Here is a 15820-nt window from a genome sequence, read left to right on the forward strand (position 1 = left end):
CTTTATCCTCCACCCACTTGTATTTTCCTACAAAAGCAAGTTGCACAACTATTTTAAATAAATTATTTATTTAAAATCCTATTTATCCTCACCCACTTCAAGCCTTTAATGGTTTCCCTTAAAGTATTCAAACTTGATGGCTTTAAAGTTTTCAAACTTGATGGCTTCCTTCTATAGTCTTCAAAAGACTTTAATGGTTTTCCTTAAAGTCTTCAAGCCTTTAATGGTTTCCCTCAAAGTCTTCAAGCATTTTAATGCTTTATCTTCATTTTTCTCATTTAAATAAATTAATATTTATTTGAATATTTATCCAAATGCAAATTACACCATTTAATTGAAATAAATGATTTTATTTTAATTGAAAATACCAAAATTTCTCCCACTTGCATTTTCCTACAAAATCCACTTGCATGCCTAAACCCCTTCTAGAATTTTCTAATCACTTCTAAATAACCTAACCCCTTCTCTAAACTTTGTCACATTCCTAAGCAAAAGGGAAGTCACTTCTCAAACCCTCAAAGTCTTTGATAACCATTAAAGGCTTTCAACCTTCAACCACTAAATGGCTCAAAGTCTTTGATAACCATTGAAGGCTTTCAACCTTCAACCACTTAATCCCCAAAGTCTCCAATAACCATTAATGGTTACCTCAAACCCTCCCACATGGTTAAAACATTTGTTTTGACTCAACCTCTACCCAACCCAAAGGTCTCATCAGGCCATTAATGCTTTGACCATGATTATCTCTTAAACATTTGCACAAAGGTTTATCCTTGGATTAACTCTTAATCCAGTGGGTAATCTTAATTTGGACTTGACCCTTAGCCTCTAGATAACCATGAGGTCTTCTCAGGCCTTTAATGCCTCCAACCTCTTCTCTCAACCCAATCCTATGTTGACACTTGTCACCATTTTATTGGTGCCAATTGTGCACATGGATCCCCAACTTTCAAACTTGGCCCTTGATTAAACCATTCAATCTTAACCCTTCATTTCCCCATTTCTTCTATAAAGAGAACCCTTCTCCTCAAGCAAGAAAAGGAAGCATTAGAGTATTGTTGTTATACTGGCATTAGCATAGAGCTTTCTCATAGCATCACTATCTACACTTGCATAGCATTTGCTTATCATATTCAACTATCTTGAATCTCCATGTGGCATCCATGGCTAGTGCTAAAATCTGAGAGCTACGCTCATTTGGGACTTGGAGAGGAGAGGAACAAGGGAGGAGCAACTATAGCATCTTGATTAGCTATTTTATTCTATGTTTATATGCTTTCTATTTCATGCTTAATATCTCTCTTGATATGCCTGTTTAGGATAATCTTTTGTTGCTAACACTAATGTTTGTTTCTTGTGCTCTTGTGTGTGTTGCCATCAAACAGATTTTCTAATCCTTTTTGCAGAGCATCAGCAGTGCCAAAGGCCGGCCTCCCCTTCCTCCACCACTGCTCAACAAGAGCCTGCAAAGCAGAGTCCCAAAGCCACATAAGTTGGAATTTAAAGGAAGGAGAGCAAGCGACCCGGGCAGAAACCAGCTTGATAGGCCAGTGGTCTAACCCTCTCCAGTCAAGAATCTCAGAACTTGTGGACCACCCCCCACCAACCCAAAAACTAGAAACTAGAAATCAATCCAGCCTCTCTGCAATCCAACACTCCCCCACCCTTTTATTGTTCCAAGTGAACAAACCATTACCAGGCTTAATGTCAACAAGATGCAGGGAAGATATACTATCCCGAAAAAGGAAAGAAGAAGGTTCCAACCGCATGACACCCCCCTTCTCACTCAATTCAAGGATGGCATTGAAATCTCCCACCATAATCCAAGGATGAAAAGGGACCAACCTTCGCATACAAGAGATATGAGACCATAAGTTCTACTTACCCTAAAGATCGGTGGGGGCATAGATATTAGTAAACAAGATAAAATCTGCAGTCTCAAGACTAGAGGCAACCCTGGATAGCGAGGATCTGGAAGCCACCCACCAAACAGGGTGAATCCTTAAAGGGTTCCAAAGACAGGCCACCCCTCTAGAGGAACCAGCTGCCCCAATACACTGACACTCGCCTCGCCCCCAGAGCTTCAACACCAGACCCATCATACTCTCCATCGAGAGTTTAGTTTCTTGCAAACAGAAAATCAGGTGAATGATTCCTAATCAATTCCCGAATAGCTTTTTGTCTAGGGCCGCTATTCAAGCCCCTCACATTCCATGAAAGCACAATCATTTTGGAGGATTGGAAAAGTGAGAATCTAGAGTCTTTACTAACCCTAACTCAACCAAATTCTCTCCCATCAATTTGATTTTATCCAAATCCTTCTTTCTGCCAACCTTTGAGTTCTTCTCTGAAGCACTTTTCTTAATATCTTTCTAATGTAGACCCAGGTGAACGAAGGACTTATTACTTTTAACCCCAGCCGGTTCCAATTTCAGAGCTATTGGAGATCCCTCCCCCCCAACCAAATTCACCTCTGAACTAGGAGTGAGTCCCAACTGGACCCCTACTGTCTGATCCATCTCCATTTGCTAGCTTCCAACCGCTTGCAGGGCCTAGGTAAAGTCCTCAATAACTCTTTCCGGACCCCCCCTGAAGCACCTTGATCCAAAGGGGTTAGCCCCGGATTCACTTCCTATCGGCTAAGGTCATCCAAGGCCTCAAATCTGTTAAAGGTATCCTCCTCTTGTCTCTCCTGTAAGGACCTCTTTTGTCCTTGATTCCTGTTCTTTGTCTTAACTGAGACAAAACCATCAGCACCCACTACCTCTACCGACATAGCAGCTTTTCCTTTATCAACCCTATCTTGGCTTTGGGCCAACTGTTGAGGTTGGCACACCACCGGTTTATATCTAAGGCACTTACACTATAAATGACCATACTCATGACACAGACGACAGCGGAATGGTAAAGTCTCATAATCTAACTGTTGAACCCATGAGTAAGAGCCCGCACACATATCTATAGCATCTAGCAGAGGTTTACTAAGATCAATTTCAACACAGATACATGCAAAGGTCATTACCTTTCTCCCTAGGGTTTCCGTTGAAGATCCCACTGGCTTCCCAAGCAGCGCGACAAGCATCCGTAGCACATCCTCCCCGACAGCATTCCACTGGAAAACGTGGTAAACGAACACACACTGGAACCCTATTTGGGAGCTCCTCCGAAGGGTTAAACCCCGCATGCCAAGGTTTGATGAACAACCCCACCTGGCTGTAAAATTACAGGCCTCCTTCAAAGACCCTAATGCGATCCTCCATGTAGTTGAAAGTAACCATGAAGTAGTTATTTGCCAACAGCATAATCTCCATTTCCCCTTCCGGTGCCCAAGTCCTCTGCGCCCAGTTTTCCAAGAACTGCAAAGAAACCCTCATTCCCAAAAACTTGCAATATAGCGAGTGTTTTGAAAAGTATTCAACATCTTCAACTATCATCTCAGGAGGAATAACCAGCTTCGGCCTCTCACTGCATCTCTCCAGGCAACCATTAATCTTCATAATACGAGAGCTACCAGCACTCCCAGACCTCGATTCTGATGAGAAAAGGTTATTGTTAAAAGTCTTCATACTCTAGGGTGGGGGTTTTGAGCCCACCGCAGCACGAAAATCCATGGCGGGAGGTACCTTCGAGGCCTCACCACCATTACTCGACATCGGAGCTCAAAAAATTATAATAGAATATTAAGGACCCACACCCCAAAGGGCCACTCGAGAAGGCACAGCACCCAAGACCCCACCCCTCCCAAGCACCACCGAGAGGAGGATTCAGCCGTATCCCCATGACCCACTGGAAACCTTTGGCCCACTACAAACCAGAACCCCAACCGCGCGCAGCCAAATCCCCACTCGTTGACCACCGCTCCACCCTCCCCACCCTCGGTCATTCCCTGCCCTGCACTGTCTTCCACTGCTCTCCCCCGACGCACCTGCATTTCCCCTCCCTAATGCACCTGCAACTCTTCCGCCCACAAGCTAGGGCATCAAAACCCTAGCTTGGCCGCCCGTGAGCCCCTGCACGCACAACGCCATAATCCTTCCTAAACTTAGGTATTTTCAAATCCCAATTTGTATCTATGTTGATGGTATGTGATTTATCTATTTGGTAGGTTTGCACGTGTTGATGGTTTGTGACTAACGCATGTTAATTAATTGTAAGTATGGACATGAGAATAATGTAATCTAATATTGTTGTTCCTTACCTATGGTACAATCAAGTGTCCAGGACATCTCAAGGTAGGCCAATGGGCGATACCAAAGGATCAACCACCATCTCGCTTTGCAATATGGAGCTATTGAAATTTGGACCATTCCATTCCTTGTTAACCATGGAAATGTGTTATAGTTATGTCCCCTTCTATTTATTTGGATTTATTTAAATGTTGTGTATGGTAAATATTTTTAGTGATTTAAATTTATTTGATTTGGTGAAACTCAAATTTGGGCTTTTGGGCATTATGTAAAAAGATTATTATTAGCTTATGATGTCACTTCTATGCCCCTAGACCAAGTATCTTTGGGTACGACAATTGCAAATGGGTGTTGGAGTGTTTTTAAAAGGCTTTGTCTACCATGGAAGCCCTTGGGAAGAGTTGCATTTATGTGGGCATAGGGGCTTAAGTGCAACTATCTGTTGTGACCATTTCACACATCGCCCCATCGCAAATGGGGACCCCCTCTTTTCGCTTGTTTTCGCTCGTTTTTGCTTTCGTTTTTAGGATTTTGTTAGTTAGTTAGTCGTCTGGATTTAGGGTCAAGCCTTAGGGTTTTAAATTTTGTCTTTTCAGGCCAGAATCCAGTCGTTTTTGAGAGTTTTTGAGCTTCCTTTCTAGGATGCAAATTTTGAATGCAATGAATTCGCCAAAATGGTCTAATTTTCAATTGGAATGTTGATGCAGAGCTTAAATTTGTCTAAGTATTGAAAGTGAAATGTGAATTTTTTGTCCGATTGAATATTTTGACCAAATTTTGACCTTTTTTGATTTTGATCCTGGGCATTGGAATTGATTTGTTTTCGCCTCGTGAAGTGTTAAAATGTGAAAAATCATGTTATTTTGGCCTGTAGGAGCTAAATCGCTCCTGTCCCTCAGTGAAGGACGGGAGCTCATTTTCAAATATCTCACTACTCCTGCAGAGTCCGGACAAATTTCGAGTTGGAAGTGATGGAGAACGGCGATATCTTTCCATTGAATATAAATTGAAGATTTTCATGAGCACAAAAATGCCTCCAGGAGAAAAATCGCTCCTGTCCCTCAGTGAAGGACCGGAGCTACAAATCAAATTTCGCCTTGTCCTTGCGAGATTTCGATGACTTAACAATTTGAAAGGGTCCAAAGGAAGATGCTTTGCCAAATGAATATAATTTGAGATGCAAAAATGAAGGAGAATGACCTAGAATGCTAAAATCGCTCCTGTCCCTCTCCAAGGGACCAGGGCGAGGTACCTTGTAGCTCTCGTCCCTCTCCCAGGGACCAGAGCGATTTCCTTCATTAGGCAAGATCCGAGCTAAAATCAAGGCAAGTTTACGTACAAAGGCAAAGGAAAACATGAGATGAACGCATTGAATACAAATTGAAGATTTTTTAGACGTCCACAAGAGTGCTAAGACCCAGTTCGCTCCTGTCCCTCAGGAAGGGACCAGAGCGATTTTTGTTGTAATTGATTTTTTGGCCAAGTTGCAGATAATGTCAGGGCATGGACGAATGGAGTGGAGCATGACGAGTCCGTTGAATATAAACTTGGAACCTGGCAAAGTGAAATAAGAGCCACAAAAGGAAGTTCGCTCCTGTCCCTCTCCAAGGGACCAGGGCGATACAGTGGTGATGTTGCTTCTTATGCGAGTTCAAGGTCGTTCCTCCCTAAGTTCAAGATCGATCCAAGTCAAGACAAGGTGGCAAAGGACATTTCAGAGCGTCTTCATCATGCACAAGCACTCAAAGGTCGTTATAATGAAGAGATTTGCACCCTAGGACCTAGTTCGCTCCTGTCCCTCAGGAAGGGACCAGGGCGATGTTAGATATATTGGTCATTGTGTGCAAGATTTACGTAAGGACAAGATTTCGCAAGGTCTTAGAGGGTCCACGGAAAGATAGAAAGGTGATGCATGAAGATTTCAAACGTTAAATAATCGCCAAAATGGACTTAGGGACCATATCGCTCCTGTCCCTCTCCAAGGGACCAGGGCGATTTGCTTTGGATCCTTCGTTTTGCTTCAAGTACGTGCTAAGTCAAGACTCCATAAGGATAAACAAGGTTCAAGCCATCATTTGAAGATAACATGCAAGAGTTTTGAACGTCCAAACATTGCTAATCAAGGTAAAAGCTCATATCGCTCCTGTCCTTTGGACAAGGACCAGGGCGATCCTATCAAAAGCGCTCATATTCCTCCAAAATCGAAACAAGGCGAGGTTAAGCGAGGCAAGGGACGACATTTGGAGGACATCACAATGAAGATCGAAGATCAAAAATGCAAATTAAACGTGAAAAAATGAAGATCGCTCCTGTCCTTTGGACAAGGACCAGGGCGATGAACATCCAAAAGGGACCCATGAACGCACACAAGGCAATCAAATTCGAAGGACCATCAAAATGATCACTGTTGAACGTGGAGATGAAGGAGTTGGACGTAAAAAAAATGCAAAAATCAAGACAAAATCATGGATCGCTCCTGTCCCTCTCCAAGGGACCAGAGCGATGAGGTACGTCCCTTTGTTTTCATAGTTCTGGCGCCAAATAAACAAATTCAAATTTCCTTAAATGCTAAGTTCGATAAAAAATTGAAAATCCTATTTAAACTAGCATTTAATATGGTGTTGATCTTTTATTAATTATTTTTGCCTTTATTAAAATCGAAATTTGCAAACAAAAAACGTAAGGCATTAATAATTAATTAATTAATTAATATAAAAATCGATTTCAAGCGCTCATTTAAGGAGGTCGGCCTTCTTATTTTATTGAAAATCATTGAAAATCATTTAAAAAATGGTTTTATTTACCAAGTCGGCCAAAGGTGGTGAATGGGTGAAAGCGCTATATATGGAGGGTGAGAGATATCATTTTCACATAATCATTTTTATCCTTCATGCGAATTGAGGAAAGCAAAGAAGGTGCGAAGGGTGCTTGAAGTGTGGAGTGCGAATTACGTTGAAGACCAAAGGTGGCGCTTAATTATCTAGGGTGGTGCGAACTTGAAGATCCATTTGAGCGATTTGTCAAGGGCGAATTTGCCAAGGATTGAAGACCACGTCAAAGGTGCAATTGAAGATCACGTTGAAATCCAAATGTGGCGAAGTTGATTTTTGAGGAGATAACATTGAAGGCTATTTTTACCTCAATTTTGCCTAGGCGATCTTTTCCTTTTTTTGCATTCTAGAGTTAGCTCTCTATTGAGGTATGGCGATTTGATTATTATTGCTTTATTCTTTCGTCGTCATATTTTAATTTTTGAAGTTTTGAATTTTGATTTTCTTAGCTCAATCGTTGTTTTTTAGGAAATGATAACTCTAGAGACTTATCATGACGTTTCCTAAAAAACTTCTCTCTCTTATTTATGTTATTCATTGCAAAATCAAGTTCTTATAATGAAATGTTGTGTAGGTATGGCGACCCCAAAGGCGGGAGCATCCACCAGCCGCTCAGCTCTCAGGAAAGAAGATCAGAAGACCGAAGAGGTGGAGACCAAGATCGTGTCGAAGTGGAGCAACATTGGAGATACCAACTTGGGGAACTTTAGCACGAAGAAGTTCCGAGAGGTCCCTTACATCGGCAAGCCATCACCTGTCGCCCGGAGAATAATAGAGAGTGGCATCATCAAGGCGGTCGGTTTTCCTCCAGCTATTCAGTGCCACGAGTTGATGATCGAGTGTGCCCGTCACTACAATCCACAGTCCAGGACAATTGTGTCCAATGAGGGAAACACTTTGGCGTACCTTTCAGAGGAAGCTATAAGTGAAGCTTTCCATCTTCCAGAGCACAGGGACATGATATACAAGAGCATTGAAGGAGCCAGATCAGTGTACGATGATGATCCAGATGCTTGCCTAAGCATAATCAATAAGAACTAGCTACTTAAGAGTCGTCCCCGTCTAAGCAAGGTACCGAACACACCGCACCGGATTGATTTCCAGGAGGAGTACAGAGATTTGATTACTATGCTCAACCGAGTTACAGGAGCACCTCATGCCTTCTATTTTGAGAAGTGGATGTTTTACTTCATCCAGGTGATTGTTCAAGGAAAGGGTACGATACATTGGGCTAGGATAATTAGCCATTGCTTAGACGTACAGTTGAGGAGACTCAGGGCTACTAAGTCCTTCCACATGAGTTCATACGTCATCTATGCCTTAATCAGGAGCGTTGAGTACGCAGGACTACCTCACAGAGGAGTGATTGGAAGAGGACCCGGCGAAGTCAGAGCTTGTGAATCCTATACCTACTTGCATCATCCGCCAGGGAAGAACTACAAGTTAGTCAATGATACTTTCACGATGAACATCACAAGGACGTTGCAAGGTGGAATTCACAACAGATTGTCTCAGGATGCCCAGGAGTTCATCAAGAGGTACGGTGCATGGTTCATTCAGTTTCCCAAGTTCACTTACATTAGAGTGCATGGATGTCCTTTACCTCCATACATGTTGCCGAGGTACCCGACAAACAGAATTGTGTTACTTGAAGTAACAAGGCAGTTGGCAGCATATGTGAAGGCATTCAGACACAGACATCAGAATGGAGTTCAGGTACCTATTATTTTGGGTAATTCAGTTGAGGTATGTCCTAATGTCTTAGCCATGGATGATGCAGAGATGGAGTTAGCCTTGTATTCTTTCTCGTCTTTTGCTTGGAGAGAGAGCTTTGATCCATATGGACATTTAGAGGAGACGGTCGGTAGAAGATTTAGACATGAGCATCAAATTGAAGATTTTATGATGAACCTCCTAGATGATCTTGAAGTGAAACGTAAGATACATTCTAGATTGCCTTTGGATTTCATCAGGAAATGCAGGATTTACAGAGTGGCCGACCAAGCTCAGGACAATGGCAGGCACATTCAGTCCTCCTATGATCGAGAAAGTAAAACAATAAGTTTGAATTGGAATGAACCCGAGCTCGTGGACTTTGATGCTTTGATGGCACCAGTCTTGTCTTGTACTCGCAGATGGGTAGACGTTCAACATCAGAAGTTGAGAGAACAAGGCATAGCTATGTCTTTTACTTTGGAAGAGAAACCAGCCGAAGGTGGAGCTAGTGTGAGTGAAGGCAATCCTAATCCTAGGAATTCAAGTGAAGGTAACCTTCGATGTGCCAGTGAGGGCAATCTCCATCCGAGAGGTTCGAAGAGAAAGGAAAGATCAGAAAAGAAAGAGCCTTCCAAGAAAAAGCAAGGGGCCAACAAAGATCAAACACCAGGTACTTCTTCCAAACAAGAGGATAGAACAATTCGAGTGGAAAAGTCCATGGAGTCTATGGTACAGAATGATAGGCAGGAGGAAGGACAGACACAGCATGTTTCATCCGATGGATCTCTCCAAGACTATGATTTAGAAGAAGATAATGAAATAACATCCCCTCCCAGACAAGAAGAAATAGTACATAAAGAAATTCAAGTTCAAGAGACAAGATCGAATATCCCAGATTGGTTGAAGGAAAGATTGACCAAGGTGATCGTCGTAGAGGACGAGGACAGTGCAATTGATTTAGAGAGCCTTGTTGGACGTTCACATGTAATAACAGAAAAGAAGAAGGCTACAAAGATGTCCAAGATGATTCGAGATGAGACTGGATCCAGAAAACTGCAGATAGCTACACCGGCAGTAGATAAATATGAGGGTGAGATCCTAGCAGAGGACTATCATATACAGACTATTGAGTTAGGACCATCCACTGCAGAGCAGACAATGGATGATGCTACCGACACATTTGAAGCATTGAAGGACAAGCTTAGAGAAGAAGTGGAAAAGAACAGAAAGCTTGAGAGAGAGGTCGGTGCATGGAGGACGTATTTCAGTCACATCAACGAACCTTTGGGACGTCAGGATCCAGTTAGATCACCAGTGCAGGCATTGCCCCTTCAATCAATCAATGAAGCAGAAAGATTCAGGAACCTGGTCCAGCGTACATGTAGTTGGATGGATAGATCTCATACAGTGGCCATAGAGTTTGTTACAAGGATGACGAAGATTATTCATCAGGCTATCCAAGTTCTTGAGATTATCCACAAATTGATGGTAACAGTAGTTGCATTTGCCCATACCAAGGACGTTGTCATCCCTGTCTTGAAAGTAATAAGACACACATCCAGAAGAATTTTAGCGCAAGAGAGGATCTTGGAAGGTGATTCTCACAGTTTATTTCAGTGGTCAACCTTACTCCATATAAAGAGTGTTCTCTTCGAGGACATCAGTGTTAGATGTGGTCAAGTTGAGGAGGTGATCAATCCGATCCAGGACAGAGTATTTGAGGTACTTCGTACCATTCTTGGCAGAAGGATCGAGGTCGAGACAGATGTGGATATGCAAGAATTTGAGGATAGAATCAAGATCATCTTTCGCAAGGACGCAGATGTTACAGATGAGCAGTATGATCAGATGTATGCCACCATGCTCCTGATTGATAGAACGAAGGAACTTGAATCTACTTGGGACGCAGCTCTTCTAGATGCATTCGATCAGGTCATCCACTTAGAAGAGAGTATCAAGAATCTTCCCGAGATTCCAATCACAGAAATCGAAGGAATCGTGACAAAATTCATTGCATATGCTAAGAAAGAGAATTGGAAAGGGAATAAGATTCTAGATGAAAGGTTGTTACAGATGACATGACATCTCATTTCTCATTGGTTGATACCTCCTAGATTTTTGTGCCGAATTTAATATTTGGCTATGTATTTAATATTGTGCAGTAAAAAGGAGGTCATTTGTAACAAACCCTAATTAGGGTTTAGGTGTCATGATCTTGTCCATTGATTTGTTTTCAATCTGGACCTTTCATTGTAACTAGGGATGCTATTTATACCCCCATTTTTCATTTCATTTAGTAATAGTCAGATTATAGTCAATAGAGTAAGAGTCAATAGTTGATGTAAGAGAGATTAGAGTTAGAAGCAATTTTATTTTTGTAGCAAGATTGAGTCTTGAAGAGAGAAATTCAAGCAATTGTTGTACATGATGACTTGGAAATCAATAAAATATTGAAGTTATGGTGTTTTGTTGCAAATTTCTTGAGTTATCTTCATGGTTGTTTGGCATACTTGAATCATGCTCAATCGAAGTAGATTGTTAATTTGAAAGACTAAGTGTGAGATTTGATATTTGGTAGGATTCGCAATCCAAACCACTAGCTTCTTGCTGATTGTAGGAACGCCTTGCGTGGTCGACTGGAGAACACTTTGAGTCCTTAATCTTCAATTATCATTGTGTCTTGGATATGTACCTTCATAGTAGTGTCCTTGGTCTTTGATGCATTGAACATCATTATATTACCTTAGAAGATCGCACTAATTTCAATTGAGTTGTTATCTTATGGCAAAATTGAAGTTGGTTGAATCTTGCCAAGTCTCATCCATGCTAAGTCATTCATAGGGTTAGGCTAGATTAGACCTCCTTAAACCCTATCCTTTTGCTATTTTTTTAAAAGTTCCTTTTAGTTTAGTAAAATCTTCGCGCTTTGAATACGTAAGACCCCTTGGAGGAAACAGCAAATCACATCATACCACTAAAAAAGCTTGTCCACACGTGGAGACCCCACTAAAAGAACCTTGGAGTCCATTTAACTGATCCTTTTTGCAGATCTTCAGCAGTTAGAGACTATTTTCTCAAGAGAGGATAAGATACCTATTGGTATTTTATTCTGTGTATGATTGTGTATAAAATACACGTCAACACTATCCCAAGTCAATCCATTGCCTTCCAAATGGGTTGAAAGGAGTGTACTTCAATCCTCCACACTCCTCTAAGGTATGCCCATGCACTTCACATGGGTTGGGCATGATCATTTACTATCTTAGTAAGAGGGTTGGGTGCAATATGAAGGGTGGTGACTCAAGCCTTATGAAAGGTGGTGACCCTTTCACCAATGAAGTATAAAAGAGATCATTCCAATCATTCAAGGGTCACTTATCAATCATCATTCCAATCATTCAAGGGTCACTCAGCAAATCATTCTATCAAATCAGCATTCATTCAATCATCATTCACCAATATATCTAACCAGCCTTCATTACATTATCATTCACCAATACCTCAAATCATACAATCAAAATAATCCATTCAATCATTCAATCAATCAATCAGGTTAATCGAAGAATAGAGATTTCTGATCAAGGAAAAACACAAGAAGCAAATCGGTACTCATAAAAAAGAGATCAGTTTACAAAACAGCAGCTATCAAGCATATAGATTGATCAGTTCAGAAACCAATATATATTGCAGACCATAGTGATCTTATTTATTTGTGGTATGTAAGATAATGATAAATAGAGAATCAATTTATATTTCGTGATTGCATATATGATCTATATATATCCTTTATTATAGTAATTTATCATTTATTTATTGAAATCTCCTATGAACCATCATGTAAGGATTAGAGAGGACCTTGATAAGGTCAGCAGGTGTGTCTTGCCCTTCTAAGTAGCCACCTCATGCTGGATGGGCAAGAGTTCCTGCCACTTGGGGCCAAGAGGTCGAGTATGGATACTCCATGCTCTTGGGCTTAGTCATGGTGAAGTTAGGGAGTCTTATTGAGCAGCAATGATTAGGGGAGCAGGTGCGTTTTCCCCTTCTAAGTAGCCCACATCATGCTGGATGGACAAGAGTTCCTGCCACTTAGGGACAAAAGGTCGAGTATGGATAATCCACGCTCTTGGGCTTAGATGTGGTGAAGTTAAGGCACCCTAACATGCATCCTCTCCAACCCCTATTATGGTGGATTATGGGAACGAAACTATTGATTCTTGTCTTCTTAAATGATTCATTATAATTGATTGAAATAATTAATAATATATATGCATTTATATGTTACCCTAACCATTATTGAAATATTGGCAGAATTATAAGTTATCTAACATGATTGCAGGACCTATTTCAGGGTTTTATCTTGCTAAAGACATATTTATTGGTAAAGTTGAAAATTCTAACTATATTACACCCCTTTTTTTAATTGAACCTATGATTCTAGGGTAATCCCAAAAGGGGACATTACAAGGTGCTGTAGAGCAAACATGGGAGCAATTTGCAGTATAGCAATCCCGTGTGAAATAAAAATTTCAGGAATGTGTCACTAAACTATCACCTGTAGGGTATCATGAGTTTTCTCAGCCAGTGCTAAGATGGAACCTTGCAATCAACTAAGAAACTATGAATCAAAGCTTCCACAGAAAAATCAACCACTACAATTTTTCAGGTGAAGATTTACTTTTTCCCTGTTTCTAATTGGAGGGTTGCATGGCACCACCATGGGCGTTAAAATAGTAGGAGTATTTCTCTGCTTGGGGTCACTTCTTAATACCAGTCATGAGTTGGAGCAACATAACTCATGTATTTGAAGTAGTTTGTAAATTTTTAATTTGAGATGGTAATAATTGGGGCTAAATTGTTGAGCCTGTTAAGTAAACAAGCCCATAAACCATATGAATAAACCTACTTTCACTCCCAATACAATCCTGACTACCTGCATGGCAAACAAGCCATCTATTGTAGAATCACAACCATAGCAACCAAGTGAACTTAATTGTTGAAGTGAAATAACCTGTGTATCTGGAGTCGTCTGTTTTTTATTTTATTTTAATTTGAGCTGATGAAGATTCAAACTAAAATATTTGGGAATTTGTTACATAAACAAGTTCATTAAATGCCCCACGCAATTGTACTTCCATTTCTAATATAATCCTTATGGCCTGCAAGGCAATCAAGTCTACTACGTTGTTGAATGACAATCATGGCAACCAAGTCAAATTTATTGCTGAAAGCGACGGGATTACACAACAACTAATATTTATATGCGTAACAATTATATAAGGATAAACCAGCTGAGAATCTCAACACTCTTTCTTATCAACCAAACAATTCTAAGCCAAAAAACCGGTGTATAATCCATCACTCATTTTACAATAAAAAGAAGAAAAAACTCATATTTACATGACCTTTGGATCCCTAAATCCCTAGACCAAAAACACATCTAACAAAAGAATGACTTTTCACTTCTTTCTCTGATCCAACAAATCGAATTGTCTAAATGGGCATTTAAAGAAATGAAAAAGAAAAAAGAAACAAAACAAAGGTACCTGATACGAAAGATTAAAGGAATACGGTCGTCCTTGAGTGGCAGCAATAATGGAGACCGCGCCGCATAGGAGAACCAAAATTTTTGTCACGGGAGCATGTTCTACATGGGTCAGAGATAAATAAATAAACCCCAACAGAAATTCAAATTATAAAATGCAAACATATCGCAATAAACTAAGATGATATAAATCCTCTTTGAAAACAAAAATGACAACTAAATTTATATCAACAACACAGTTTAACTCCTCCAAAAATTTAAAAAACAAAATAGCCATACGAAATCCAGAGGGTCCTGCGTTCATTTTGTCCCGGATTTCTGTCAAAATTGGGCAGATTTCCAGGTAAATATGGCCGGATTTCAGTTAAAATTGACCGTCGACACCAAAAATTAAAGAGCACGAGAAGAAACGGATCTGCGAATTCCTTGAGAAATGGAGGGCACTTCCTCGTTTTTCCCCGTCAACAGCACGGATTTTTATTTATTTGTAGCTTTCTTTGTCGACGGAAAATTTGTCGTTCCGTGGTTTTTAACAGGCTTTCTCCTTCCTTTTTGTAGGAGGCTTTAGAATTTATTTTTTTAAGCGGTGTATTGGTCAAAACTTTAGAAAGCCATATATTCCTTCTCATTTGCTTAGGTAATAAAAAAAACATTTATGACGACCACTTAAATCAAATCAGGGATATATTCTTGAAATGTTCAAATTAGTATATATATATCTTCTGTATAATTTTTAATATTTAATTTTTAATATATATTTTTATTATTTTAATAGCGACTTAATCTTTAGAAATAAATATTAAATACTAGTAAATATAATTAATATTGATATAATGAAACAATATATAATATTATATCAAATAATACAACATATAATATAGACTAGTTAGAGTTAATATTAATATAATAAATATTCATTTATTAAAAATGTGCATAACCTTTGGTATGTGAAAATCTCATCTTCACAGAGTCTACACGATGAAGGTGCTTTTGTTCTTTCCAAAAGTTAGGGTTTATGCGCAAGTCTCAAGGTTTCCAAATGCTTTGCAATGGAACAAGCCTACCTTTTTGGTTTCTACTGATTGCAAAGGTCGTCTCAAGCGGGAGAATGTTGTTGGCAAAGATTTGGCAAACAAGGGCTTTTTGGAGGTCATTTTTTCAGATCTAAAAATGGTGGAGGACCCTCATATCATAGGTGGGAGCAACCACTTTCTCTCTTGTATGGATTAAGTGAGGGGTGTTCCAACTAGGTGGAGAGGGATTGTAAGGGTTGGAGTAGGATGAGTAGCTCTAAGGAATTGAATATGGGTTGTATGGGACAAGGGTCTAGTGTGGTTAAAGGACAGAATAAAGAGGATTCTAGTTTGGAGGGGAGGGATCTAGGTATTCAAACTGGGCAACCCTCTGCTACTCCTACTATAGTAAATTTAATAAAGGAGGTGGAGAATGGAATAGTTGTAAATGAATGGTGTTTTGCTAAACATGGCCTAATTGGATGGTTCAAAGGCTTTTGGCCAAGCCTCTACGAACTTCATAGATGGATT

At 40.2% G+C, this 15820-nt stretch overlaps 1 protein-coding gene across 2 annotated transcripts in view; it reads right to left on the minus strand.

The window, feature by feature from the left end:
- Positions 1-14842, minus strand: part of LOC131028935 (rhomboid-like protein 20) — a 60824-nt gene extending 45982 nt beyond the window's left edge. The window contains exons 1-2 of one of the 2 annotated variants that reach the window (XM_057959310.1): positions 14556-14842; positions 14278-14378 (exon numbers count right to left, since the gene is read on the minus strand). In XM_057959310.1, the coding sequence (XP_057815293.1) occupies positions 14278-14378; positions 14556-14580 (126 nt within the window). In that variant the 5' untranslated portion in view covers positions 14581-14842. The remainder of the gene's footprint in view (positions 1-14277; positions 14379-14555) is intronic. The other variant, XM_057959311.2, reaches the window with a different exon arrangement.
- Positions 14843-15820: the final 978 nt, after the last annotated feature.

Source organism: Cryptomeria japonica, chromosome 7 (assembly GCF_030272615.1).
Source record: "Cryptomeria japonica chromosome 7, Sugi_1.0, whole genome shotgun sequence".
Lineage (NCBI taxonomy): Eukaryota > Viridiplantae > Streptophyta > Pinopsida > Cupressales > Cupressaceae > Cryptomeria > Cryptomeria japonica.